Raw genomic sequence first — 12,724 nt, 5'->3', positions numbered from 1 at the left:
TATCTTTACAACCAAATACAAAAAACATGATACTTTTTCACCAATTATGTTGATAAAAAGGGACTTCCCTTCATGTCTATTTTTAGTTGGGGAATTACCCCTAGTTTTTTATACGAAACTGTTTATAGCACCCTATATTGCTATTATTTTTTGACACAGAGCTTACAAACATATGAGGATTCAAAGGCAAAGTTAGAAGCAGAAGAAAGACAATTAAGTGACCAGTTAGCAAATAAACTCAGACAAAATGAAGCATTGAGAAAAAAGGGGTAAAGTATTAACTTATAATAAAAATACTTCTGTATTTACACTCAAAACACATTTATCACACCCTCAAAACATATAAGTAAACTCATCATAGATACCAGGACTAAATTTTGTATATACGCCAGACACGCGTTTCGTCTACATAAGACTCATCAGTGACGCTGGAATCCAAAAAAGTTAAAAAGGCCAAAATAAAGTAAGATAAGCCCAGAATCAGAAGTCAACCAATCAATATACTGGATTTGGTATTTTGAGTACACATTTTGTACTCCCAATATTGAGTAAAGTTTTATAATTATAAAAGTGCTAGAACTTTTCCTGTAATAATTTAGGATACAGGTTACATTTATAAATTTATATTTATAGAGTTAACAAACAAACAAACAAACAATTTGGCCATGATGTCCTACTGATACTTATTCTACATCTTGTTTTTACTATTATATAATTATATTGATGTTTTATTTTTCAGTGTTGCAATAATTAATGAAGATATGAAGTTACAAAAACAATATGAAGACACAGAAAGACTTTTACTGAAAAAGTTCAAAAAGGTATTAAATAATATTGTATTTAAAAAAGAGGGGGGAAAGATACCAGACGGACATTCAAACTCAAAGATAAAAAATAAACTGACAGCGCCATGGCAACAAAAGAAAAAGACAAACAATAGACGTACACAAAACATAACATAGGAAAATAAAACTTAGCAACACCAAAAACTAGGGCTGATCTCAGGTGCGCCCGAAGGGTAAGCAAATCCTGCTCCACATGTGGCACCCTTTGTGTTGCTCATGTTATTACAAACCTGCTTAATAGTGTAAATCGGAGGTCACATTCCTGAAAAGGGAACAGGAAGATAGTTCGGACATTTGGATCATAAATGACACCTATGTAATATTTGCTCCTGTTATTTAGTTATGTTCTATCTGTTTCTAAAGTCTCACTCTTGTGCACTTTAAGTCTGAAGACCAAAGCCTAAATCACCTTTTTTGGCTTCAGTTTTTATGTGGACAATATTTGAAAACCAAAAGTAAGAGGTTTGTGCTTGCTTTAAAAAATCATGTTTTAAATATGTTTTCCTTGAAGTTGAAATATAAAAAAACAACATAAAAAGATATGTTCTCAGGAAAGTTCAAGTCTAGTTTTGAAAGCACTAGAATCATGGTTTAATCCAGAACCCATTTTTCCATAATTATTAACTGTTCCAAAATGTCAAATAAAATTAATCCCATTTTTTTTTTTAAATTGCAGAATAATCTTCAGTCCCTAAATTGTAAAAAAAAAAACCGGCCAAGTTTATAATTTGGTGATAAGTTTTTATACCAGACTTTTTTTTATTTGTTTGACAATTTGTTCAATTTTGTACACATTCAGGGAGATAACTCTTTAAATCAGTTAAGCGTTTGTAAAAGTCAAGTTCATCAATGTATTTTAAGCATTTACCTGAAACAGATTAAAAATAATCTATGTAACCTAGAAGCTTAGAATATATTTATGAAAATGGTTGACACAAACGTACTGATGATTTTAAGAGTTATTTCCCTTAACCTAGGTCTACCTCCTTAATTAGTAGTAAGTCATAGAACTTATATTAAACCAACAGATGAAATATTGTTTGATGATTGCATTCTCTTTCATGTATTTAAATATGACTTTGTCATTTTAGCTTGAAACAGAAACACAAAAAGAGGATGATAGAAATTATGAACTTGAAGGACAAAAGCTTGAATTGCATAGTGGCAAGTTTTATAAAAAAAAAAATTATTATTGACAGAAATTGATATATAAATAAAGCTTTCACAATGAGTACTTTGTATTATAATACAAAATACAAAAAAAACCTTGTAAACAGCAGACCTATATACACATAGTCGTACCTAGTTCATTTCTGCTAGGCTTATATAAACTAAACCATATTTGCATTAAGATGGAGTTCAAATTTTGAAAATATCTCATTGCATAAATTTGATGTTTAATGAAGATTAAATTCAGAAACAGAAATAATGTGAAAAGTAAAACCTCACAGACAGGTTTATTTTTAGAAATCAAGAAATTTAATCCCCACAAAAAAAAACTTTTGCAGCATCAGATGACTCAAAGGACATAAGCATTGCAAAAATTTCTGAATTGATAGTTAAGTAGAAACATCAGTGTTTTGAATTTTGTCACTGTTTTTAGATCTTGAGGAAAAAATGTTACAAAGACAGGAAGATTATGAGGAAGTCAAAGCTTTAGATGGGGCGTAAGTATTTTAAGTTATTTGAATTCATTCTAATTGCAGTGATGTTAAGGACAAATTTCACAAGATTCTTCGATTATGATTCATGACAATGAGACAATATTGTCAATTCATAATGTAAAAGAGCACAGTCAATCCAAGCTCACTTAAGGATCTACAATGAATGACTGAAAATCACAACCTAAAAATAAGAGCACAAGATTATCTCTTCAATCTTAGTGCAATAGAATAAGTAAACAAAGAATCAAGATTAAAATCTATCTGATTCCAAGATTGCAAAACATTAAAAAAAAAAAAACCAGTTTCAACAAAGACAGAAATGTCTTGATTCCTGGATTTGATTGGGACACCTGACTTGGCCTATGCGGTACAAGAGCTTTATAATCTGCCTTTTTCTAGAATGTGATAGTGGATTGACACACACACAACATTAGCCCTTTGCCAGTGTATGACCGTGGATTGACAAACTCACCCCCATCTGCCCGTTTCAAGAATATGACCTTGGATTGACAAACTCTCCCCATCTGTTCTTTTCCAAAGTGTGACCTTGGATTGACAAACTCACCCCATCTGCCTTTTTCCAGAGTATGACCTTGGATTGACAAACTCACAGCATGTGCCCTTTTCAGTAGTATAACTGTGGTTTAAGAAACCCACACTGTCTTCCTTTTTTCAGAGAAACACACCACAACAAAAGCAAATCAATCATCTGACCATCATTAGAATGCAAAAAGATTAAAATGTCTGTTTCATCAGTAGACTCCTCCTTTCCAGGCCCAGACAGTTGATTGTCAGAAATATAGACATAAACAAATTTTAATTCCAGCCATTATTAGAGTGCAAACAAAATAATAAATTTCTTTTTCATATAGTTTGCAAGATCAGAAAAGAGAACTTGGTATCAAAGCTGAACTAGTTGGTAAAATGCAGGCAGAAAATGTAGAAATGGCTGACACAATGGAAAGTCTAGCTGAATCTCACAAGTAAGTTACTTCCCTTTGAAATTAGTAGTTACCTCCCTTGTATTGATTAGAAAAGGTTCTCAGTGTTCTCCTTAGAACTTTCTTATATCATTCTAGTAAACAGGGAATTATGGAATATCATTTATTAAAACTATAGTGTCACATCCTCAACACTTTCTATAAGAAATTAATTATAGATAGCTCATGTTCTAGCAATATAGCATCTGACACATCACCATGGTTCTAAAAGGCTAAGGGGAGAACACTGTCAGACTTGCTATAAAATTAATTTCTATGATGACATTTATTTTTAGATGTGAGTGAAATGGCAGATGTTGATCATTTAATTTATGAAGTGAATATATTTGCGCACATGAAAACAGGAAGGTCTTCCAGATTAAGTTGAAGTGTTGTTAAAAAGAGTATTTATTTATTTCTTAAATGTTTATTTTATGAGTTTTCATTACAAGCAATACACTGAATATTATTAGGAAGGGAGTAGAAGAGGATGAGTAAGTCCCAGAGCATGATGTTGTCATACCCCTACACTGTGAATTTACTGAGGCATGCTGGGTATTTAGAAAAAATGAAGAGTGTAATCTTTATCAAACGCAAATGTTTGCTATCACTTTCTTTTTTAAAATTTGTCTTTTCAAAGTTTAGATACCGGTATGTATAAATGGAAATTTAAGAAAGAAAAGTAAATTGAAAATATGTTTAATAAATTATCAAGCATTGCATAGATGTAATACATGCATAAGGTTGAAAGGAAAAAAAAAGATATACCAAAGGGAGATAATTTAACATCTAAAAAAAATAAGTTTATAAGTTTATAAAAATCAGTGTAGTCTTTTTGTTAATCAACTATTAAAAATGTGAAAATTGTTTATCCCTTAATGACTTTAATTTTTTTTTATTCCAACTGTGCAGTCTTTATATAATGCATGGTCCAGTGTTTGAATATCTTACAGTAACTTGATTTTGTTTTCTTCACTGAAATATTGTGGCATGAATTCTGTCTCACTTATTGTGTGTTATGACATGTGTTGTCTTACAGGTTTTCACTGAGACATAGCAGTGTGAAGGAAAATGTTTACCAAATTATGTTACACCTCCCTCTGCATGACCAAACCATTCACTTATCCATTATTATCATAAATTGTGGTTCTGCAGCTGAATTCCTTCATCTACTGTGAATTCATTTATAAAACCTACATTTCCATGGATATTAAATGTCTTCGTTTTGCCAAGGCCTTTAAAAACAAGCCTGTACAAAATTTGTAATTCCTTGGACCATTTGATTTGTGGTTCAGCTGTACCCATAAAATACAGGGAAAATTGCTATCCAATGAATGATAATTAACCAACAGTATTAACCTATTTCCTTTAAATTACAATCCTTCACAGAAGAGGCCTGTTGTCTAGAAGAGGCCTGTTGTCTTATTTTGAAATAAATTTACTTACTGTTTTCAATTTTATGAATTGTTGAAGAATCCAGAACTGTAAGTAAAGCTAGTGTATCACACAATGATACTGTTTTAAGATTTCCTGTTTTGATTCTTAAAATACATTATAGTTAATTATATTAAAGAACCAGGATGAAGAGAAAGATGTGCCTCTTTACTCATATTCTTTATATTTGTGATACTCATTCATTGTGTTTATACATTTGTAACTCACTACTTTTAGGGCAGTTCTTGCACAACTTAATCAACAGATAGAAGAATTCAGAGAGCAGCTAAATAAAGAAAGAAAAGAAAGGTAATATAAGGGAAAGATTGAGATTCATGTAATTGCATGCACTTATATATGCAGTTTTTACAGTAAAAAAAAAAAAAAGAATTTGAGTGTTTTTTTTGTTTTTTTTTATCTCATTGCATGTAATAGAGCAAAACTTTTTTTAATTATTAGAAGTTTTTTATTATTAATCGCACTGCATGTAGATTTGCACTTCATAAATAACTATTACTATATTACTACAAATGCATGCACTTCACTTTTCACTATGCACATTTTACTTATTATCTTTGGCTTCAAGACTTGCTACAGAAAAGAAATTACAAAAATAACAGAAAATTTCAAGAATGAAAATGTAATACCATAAATTGGGTTATTTTCGCAGGGTGTAAATTTTTCGCTTATTTTCATGGATAAAACAAAATCACTAAAAAAAATCGGCCAATTTAAAAGTGCACATGAAAAGGTATTTAAAAAAGTTTTGAATCTGCCAAAATGATAACTGCAAAAATATTTCATATACTTTATTCAATGAAAATTGCCAAATTTTACACCCACAAAAATAACCTGCTATACAGTAAGGGAGTAATATTTTTGTAACCACGTTAGTGTGTCATATTTTCTAATAACATAGAGAGACATTTGAAAAACTTATTGAGAAGCAAATAGCAGAGAAGAAGAAGAACAAAGAGCAAGAGTTTGTTAGGTTATATTCTGAGCCATCCCTTACACCCACACCTTCTCCTCCACGGTAAGGTCGGTGACAGAGCTATATCTTATTGGTCTAACATTGTGAAAAAGCCCCAGTGACATTTGCTTATAACATATAACAGTTATATCTTGAGCCAACCCTTATAACAGTTTCATAATGCTCTAGGTGACAATTTTTTTTTAAATGAACAAGCTTTTTAAACACATAACAGATGATTATGGCATTATGTGTGTGCTCTGTAGAAAGGAACTTATATGTGTGAATATTCCCAATTTCATATGTATATGTAACAATTATATATAAGACTATAGGGGACCTGGATATAACATTAGACTAATAATGTGCAGGGACGTAGCTGCCGTTAGGCACTTTAGGCACGTGCCTACACATAAATTTTAACAAATATTTTTTTTTATTGAAAAAAAATAATAAACAACGTTATCATGGTTATCTGTAGATAAACGCCAATGAAGTTGTCAAAACTCTTTAATTATCGAATGTCATGTGTACACTAATCTCTCGTCCTTAGTGAATGGAATGTTGGATAGAATTGAATATTATTATATGATTTTACCTTATATAGAAACTATAAGCTAGAACTTTGGTTCAGATCATTTCACTTCTATCAACAAATACTTGAATGAACCTTAACTTAGACACATGATTTTTTTTAATTAGTTGTTGTTAGTTTTCAACTAGCTTTCCACTTTGTCGTCACCCGACCTTCAATAAAACCCTTGCCAAGGTTGGTCGTCCGTTTGGTTGTGCAGGATGTATAAATGCGCAGTCACGTCTGGTCAGAATGGGGACATTAAATCCGATGCCTAGTTATAGAGAGAATGCCACTCTGAGGAGTTCGTAGTTGATCTACTGAAAGGCAAAATTTCTGCTGCTATATATCCAATAATCCATCATTTTCCAATGCGTGGCATTTTCAAATTTCCAGACCTTCGTCCTGAATGACACCTATTACAGGGCCTAGCTCCCTGTTGTATCTAAATTATTGTAAAATTGTGTTTTTGTCCTGAACTTGCCTAAATATTTGACACTGGATGTTTAAAAATCAATCAATCAACTAGCTTCCAGTAATTTTGAGTACTCTCATATATGCGTGCAATGAGCACAATTATTCAAATTTCTAAGCAGGTAGGGATTTTACAGTAGAGGATATAAAGACATATGCATTTTTTGAATTTTGTTACGATAGTATGAACAGAATATAACTTTTGCATTAGGCATCGACTATGTGTGTATGTGTTTGTGGCTTGGGTGAAGGTTTAAGAATCGAAAGATTGATGGTTGATGTCTAGCCAAAAAGATAGTTTTATTATATAGTAATATCAGTGTTTACGTGCCTAATTTTTTTTAATGAAGGATTGTCAATATGTACTATTAAGTTAAACGTGTATATCAGTCGGAACAGAATAGATACAAAAATACCAAACAGAGTGTACTGCTCAATTAAAGGTATACGCTGATCTACGCTGGGCAATGCATATTGTAAATATTTTTTTTTATATATATATTTCCGATTGTACTGCCTTATTTAATTCACCAGTAAATTCATGGTAAATTATTCATAATTCTTTGAACTTTTCATCATGTATATTATAATTATCATGATTAAAATAACCAGTAAATTTAATATTTTTGTACATAAAACTTTGCTGCTAAAACGCTAAAAACCGTTTTCCGTCGGGGGGGGGGGGGGGGGGGATGGGGGGGGGGGGCATAAGCCCCCAGACCCCTTGCCGATTGGTGCCTACAGTTGACTGACTACCTAGCTACGCCCCTGATGTGTGAAAAAGCCTGAATATTATACCCAGTTCACTAGTAATGCATATATAAATCTATATAAATCTATATATGCTTGTAGGTAATCTATATTTTTCTAGTTTTCCAATTATTGTATGTTTGAAAATCCTAATATTAGCTGTATAACTTTTGTATTTTAATATAATTTATTACATAGTGTGTACTAGTCAGGAATTTGTGATAAATAATCCAGGATTAATTGCTAATTTTTAAGTGTGTTAAACTAACATGTGTTTTTTTTAGCTGCCAAGTGTTTGACGGTGATGTTAAATTTTGTGCAATGGAACTTTGATTTAATACACCACTATTTAGATCGTTGGTCTGCAACTTCCATCTGGAAAATATTTTAAAAAAAAATTATGGATCAGTACATGTATTTAAAATTTCTGAGACATTGTATGTTCATGATTTTGCATTATCTTATGAACTGGGTATTTTTGGTTCAAACATTTCCTTTTAGATAAACAAGATGTCATAGCTCTTGCTCAAATAATATGAACTAGGTTTGAAGCTGTCATTATCGGTGTGCATTAAGTGTGAGTGTGTTTTGTAAACTTGATTTTTTAGGTGCAGTGTAAGCATTCTGATGTAAATGTATGATTTTTTCCTCATATTAAATGAAAACTAACTAGTGTATAAAGTGCAGTTTTAATAGAAGAAAGAGTAAAGTATTCTTCAGTCTTCTAACTATTGGCAATTTGCAAGCCTGATTTGGAGTGAAAATATAAAAACAAAGTATTTGATGCAATTTTTTAATACTTGCAATTTATATTCTTAAATATTAAGTGCTATATGACATTTTTCACATAAAATGAAAATTGTCCTAATTTGAATGAATAGATTAATGGCTGACATTTTTCCATGTTGAAAAGGGGTTTGTTTTTGACCACACAGAATAAAGAATTAAGGTATATATTCTCATTTGTATTTTATTATTAAATAAGACAAGCATTAGAAAAAAGAACAGAGGAAAAAGATCGACAGAAGAAGAAATATGACTCTCTTGGGTAAGGTAGCATGATGCTCATGCAAGGATAACAAATGCTGTTGTGATGAAAAATAATAAGAATTTTCATTGCATATAATCGAAAATACTGCTCATTAACAAAGAGAATGAACATTGTTACTTAATATTTTATTGCATGAATAAAGAATGTGAGTGTTTTTGTCAATTGCAATTTTGTTGCATGAATAGAATATATAACTTTTATTTTGTGATTTGTAGTTTTGAATGCTGAAATACTATTACAATAGTGTGAGATGTGCTAATCTTATATTTCTTTATTTCTCTTAATTACAATTTTCAATTTTTATCCATCATCATAGACAGATATTTAAAAATAGACTTTATTGTGCTTTAGTCACTGTTGAAGGTCGTAAAGAGACCTATAGGGTTAATTTCTGTGTCATTTGGTATCTTGTGAAGAGGTGTCTCAATGGCAATAGTGTTACCTAGTGACCTAAGATTAAGATGTTGAGTCATAGCAGATAATGGCTTTCAATTCATTAATAAAAGACTTCAGAATTAAATATTTTACATTCACCTTTTTCATTCACATTGAAAGTTACCTCCCTTTCCTTGGTCTATTTTGGAAGAGTTTAATTTGATTGATGCAAGTACTCATTGTAATGACTTTAAATTTATAAGTTATGCATTTGTTTTTATATAATGTTTAATGTTTGTTAGTGTTTCCATCCCTGTCAGTCAAAACAAATTTACCCTAAGCATAAGGGTATTAAGTTTTTAAAAATGTGCCCTGCCTGCAAACCAACATGGCTGACATGGCTAAAAATAGAACATAGTGGAAAAATGCAGTTTTTGACTTTTTTCTCTGAAACTAGAGCAAAAGTATAACGGTTGTATTATTTCATGCATCAATTGTAAATGAAAATATCATGTGAGCGACACAGGCTCCTTGGAGCCTCTAGTTACACTTATTGGGACTGGAATTAAGGATGCTTGGGGTGTCACCCTCTGCTACCAATCCTTTAAGGTGTATTTTAATTTCAATAAAATTTATGGTAATTTATTAAAATATTTCAATTTTTTTCACATAAGGTAGTTGGTTTGTTATGGTAGAATTTAAACATTGGTCCCTATGAGTTTTAAATAAATGGTCTTAAAAAAGATACTCCACAAGAAAGTTTTTTAATACTGAAATGAATATGCACCACTCTGAATAATTTTGTGAAGAGAAGGGAATGGTCTTAGATAAATTTTCAAGATTAGATTATGGATATGATGTAACATTTTTGATGTAACAGAATGACTTTCAGTGCCTTTTAAGGTAGATTATTGCATGAACATGGACTATAATAAAATGTAGTGTTTGGTTTTTAACAGAAATCATTGACATTTGTATATACAATGAACTAACCAATTTTCAACCTGTCAAAAAGGTGAGATGTTAAAAATACTTGATTCTAGAAACTTTTTCTTACATTTCTTGAGTTCTTCCTGTGGATTTTTTTCTTATATCAGCATTGTTTTATTTGAATCGAGGGTTACATAAAATAAAACATAGACCCTGAAAAATAATGATGAAAATGCCAGTAACGGATTAATTTGTGTGTGAGAGAAAATAACTGATGAGTTATGTAATGGTGTTTTTATTGAGCTATTAATATTTTAAAGAAAAATAAAAATACTTTTTATTTTCAGTAGTATTTGTTTTATCTTTCAGTTAACTCTTATTAGTGCAGTTTAAGTTTTGTGATGTTACCCTTTCCGACAGTTGCATGTATAAAAAAATATTTATTCATCTGTATAACTTTTATTAATGGCATATCAAGTTTTCTTTTATTGTTTAATAGTTACCTATAAGTTCAGATACAATGTATATCTATCATTAAAACAATTTTTTCAGGGATAGCGTTCTTTTATTGTTTGTGTTGACTATAATATAAAGTACAGTATTAAAAAGTTTTTCAAGATATTAGTGCATATACATTTGTGTAATGATAGTAAATGTACCTGCAATCATAGAATCAGTAAATTCGGCATGTATCTGAATGAAATTTTTGAATTCAAATCAAAATATGAATGATATAAATGAATGATATAAAATAAAATTGTTGCAGTATGTTCTTTTAGATATTAATGAATGTGGATTTTATACATGATTTGTTTCATTGTGCCCCCATTGTTTATGACATGGTTATAATACCATGAATTTTATTTTTCTCATAGAATGAATGTACAGAACCAGAAAAACAATGTATCTAAAGACATAGAAGAAATGAAGATGGATAACCATACATTCCTAACACAGATGAATACTCAGATACAAGATGGAAAAGTTCAACATTTAGAACTTACTAATGAGGTACGTTTAACATCTAGAACTTACTCATGTCAGAGGTCAACACTCTTTCAATCTTTAGAATGTTGATGGGAAAGTTGCCACCTTGCCACCCACCTCTTTTTGGGAATGGTACCGACAGTGCAAGGGATGTATAGCCAGTCAAGGTTGTTAAAATCTTCCATCGTTTGGCTTGGAAATTATGGTGATTTCAATCTAAGGAGATGCTAAAACAAGTTCTATGTTTCATAATTAACTACCGTTTAAATAATAAGAATTCCTAGAAAACCATTACAGATCATCTGTAAAGTTAAGGAAATGGTCAAAATATAATTGAGTTAGGATGTGACATGCTTGCAATCAATGGAAAGCATTATACCAAACTATGGTTGTTGTCAACAAAAAGTTTCTTCATCATCAGTTTTTGTATTCTTCATCATCAGTTTTTTGTCGAGCCTGCAACTTTTGTTGCAGAAAGCTCGACATAGGGATAGTGATCCGGCGGCGGCGGCGGCGGCGGTGTTAGCTCACTTCTTAAAAGCTTTATATTTTAGAAGGTGGAAGACCTGGATGCTTCATACTTTGTATATAGATGCTTCATGTTACGAAGTTTCCGTCAGTCACATGTCCAATGTCCTTGACCTCATTTTCATGGTTCAGTGACCACTTGGAAAAAAAGTTCAAATTTTTTGTAATGTTGAATTCTCTCTTATTATAAGTAATAGGATAACTATATTGGATATGTGCGTACCTTGCAAGGTCCTTATGTCTGTCAGACAGTTTTCACTTGACCTCGACCTCATTTCATGGATCAGTGAACAAGGTTAAGTTTTGGTGGTCAAGTCCATATCTCAGATACTATAAGCAATAGGGCTAGTATATTCGGTGTATGGAAGGACTGTAAGGTGTACATGTCCAACTGGCATGTGTCATCTGACCTTGACCTCATTTTCGTGGTTCAGTGGTTATAGTTAAATTTTTGTGTTTTGGTCTGTTTTTCTCATACTATATGCAATAGGTCTACTATATTTATTGTATGGAATGATTGTAAGGTGTACATGTCTAGCGGGCAGATGTCATGTGACCTTGACCTCATTTTCATGGTTCAGTGGTCAAAGTTTAGTTTTTGAGTTTTAGTCTTTTTATCTAATACTATATGCCATAGGTCAACTATATTTGGTGTATGGAAATATTTTATGATCTTTATGTCAGTCGCCCAGGTTTTATTTGACCTTGACCTCATTTTCACGGTTCATTGCACAGTGTTAAGTTTTTGTGTTTTGGGCTATTTTTCTTAAACTATAAGTAATGGGTCAACTATATATGTTGTATAGAAGCATTGTTAGCTGTACATGTCTGCCTGGCATGGTTCATCTGACCTTGACCTCATTTTCAAGGTTCATTGGTCTTTGTTTAGTTATCTTGGTTAATGTTAAGTTTATGTGACAGTTGTAATAAAGCTTAGCTTTATACTTAGGACTATCAACATAATATCAATGATTAGTATAAAGAAGGCGAGACATTTCAGCGTGTGCACTCTTGTGTATTCTTTATCATCAGTTTTTGTAATCAAATTTTATTTTAAATATTCTGAGTTACTTATTATCAACCTTAGTCTACCCCTTTTTATTAGACAATCTACTGAAAATTGTATTGCTAGAATGCTAGTACTAATGTACTTTTTTTT

At 31.3% G+C, this 12,724-nt stretch overlaps 1 protein-coding gene across 5 annotated transcripts in view; it reads left to right on the top strand.

The window, feature by feature from the left end:
* Positions 1–12,724, top strand: part of LOC143069177 (uncharacterized) — a 34,839-nt gene that overhangs the window by 9,323 nt on the left and 12,792 nt on the right. Inside the window, exons 10-19 of one of the 5 annotated variants that reach the window (XM_076243680.1) lie at positions 160–269; positions 740–821; positions 1,937–2,009; positions 2,449–2,512; positions 3,382–3,492; positions 3,963–3,983; positions 5,161–5,232; positions 5,843–5,959; positions 8,680–8,742; positions 10,926–11,061. In XM_076243680.1, the coding sequence (XP_076099795.1) occupies positions 160–269; positions 740–821; positions 1,937–2,009; positions 2,449–2,512; positions 3,382–3,492; positions 3,963–3,983; positions 5,161–5,232; positions 5,843–5,959; positions 8,680–8,742; positions 10,926–11,061 (849 nt within the window). Of the gene's footprint in view, positions 1–159; positions 270–739; positions 822–1,936; positions 2,010–2,448; positions 2,513–3,381; positions 3,493–3,941; positions 3,984–5,160; positions 5,233–5,842; positions 5,960–8,679; positions 8,743–10,925; positions 11,062–12,724 lie in introns of all 5 variants that reach the window. The other 4 variants (XM_076243681.1, XM_076243682.1, XM_076243683.1 and 1 more) reach the window with 4 other exon arrangements.

Source organism: Mytilus galloprovincialis, chromosome 3, assembly GCF_965363235.1.
Source record: "Mytilus galloprovincialis chromosome 3, xbMytGall1.hap1.1, whole genome shotgun sequence".
Classification (NCBI taxonomy): domain Eukaryota; kingdom Metazoa; phylum Mollusca; class Bivalvia; order Mytilida; family Mytilidae; genus Mytilus; species Mytilus galloprovincialis.
The sequence above is the reverse complement of the archived record's forward strand: the minus strand, read 5'-3'. Positions and strand labels throughout refer to the sequence as shown.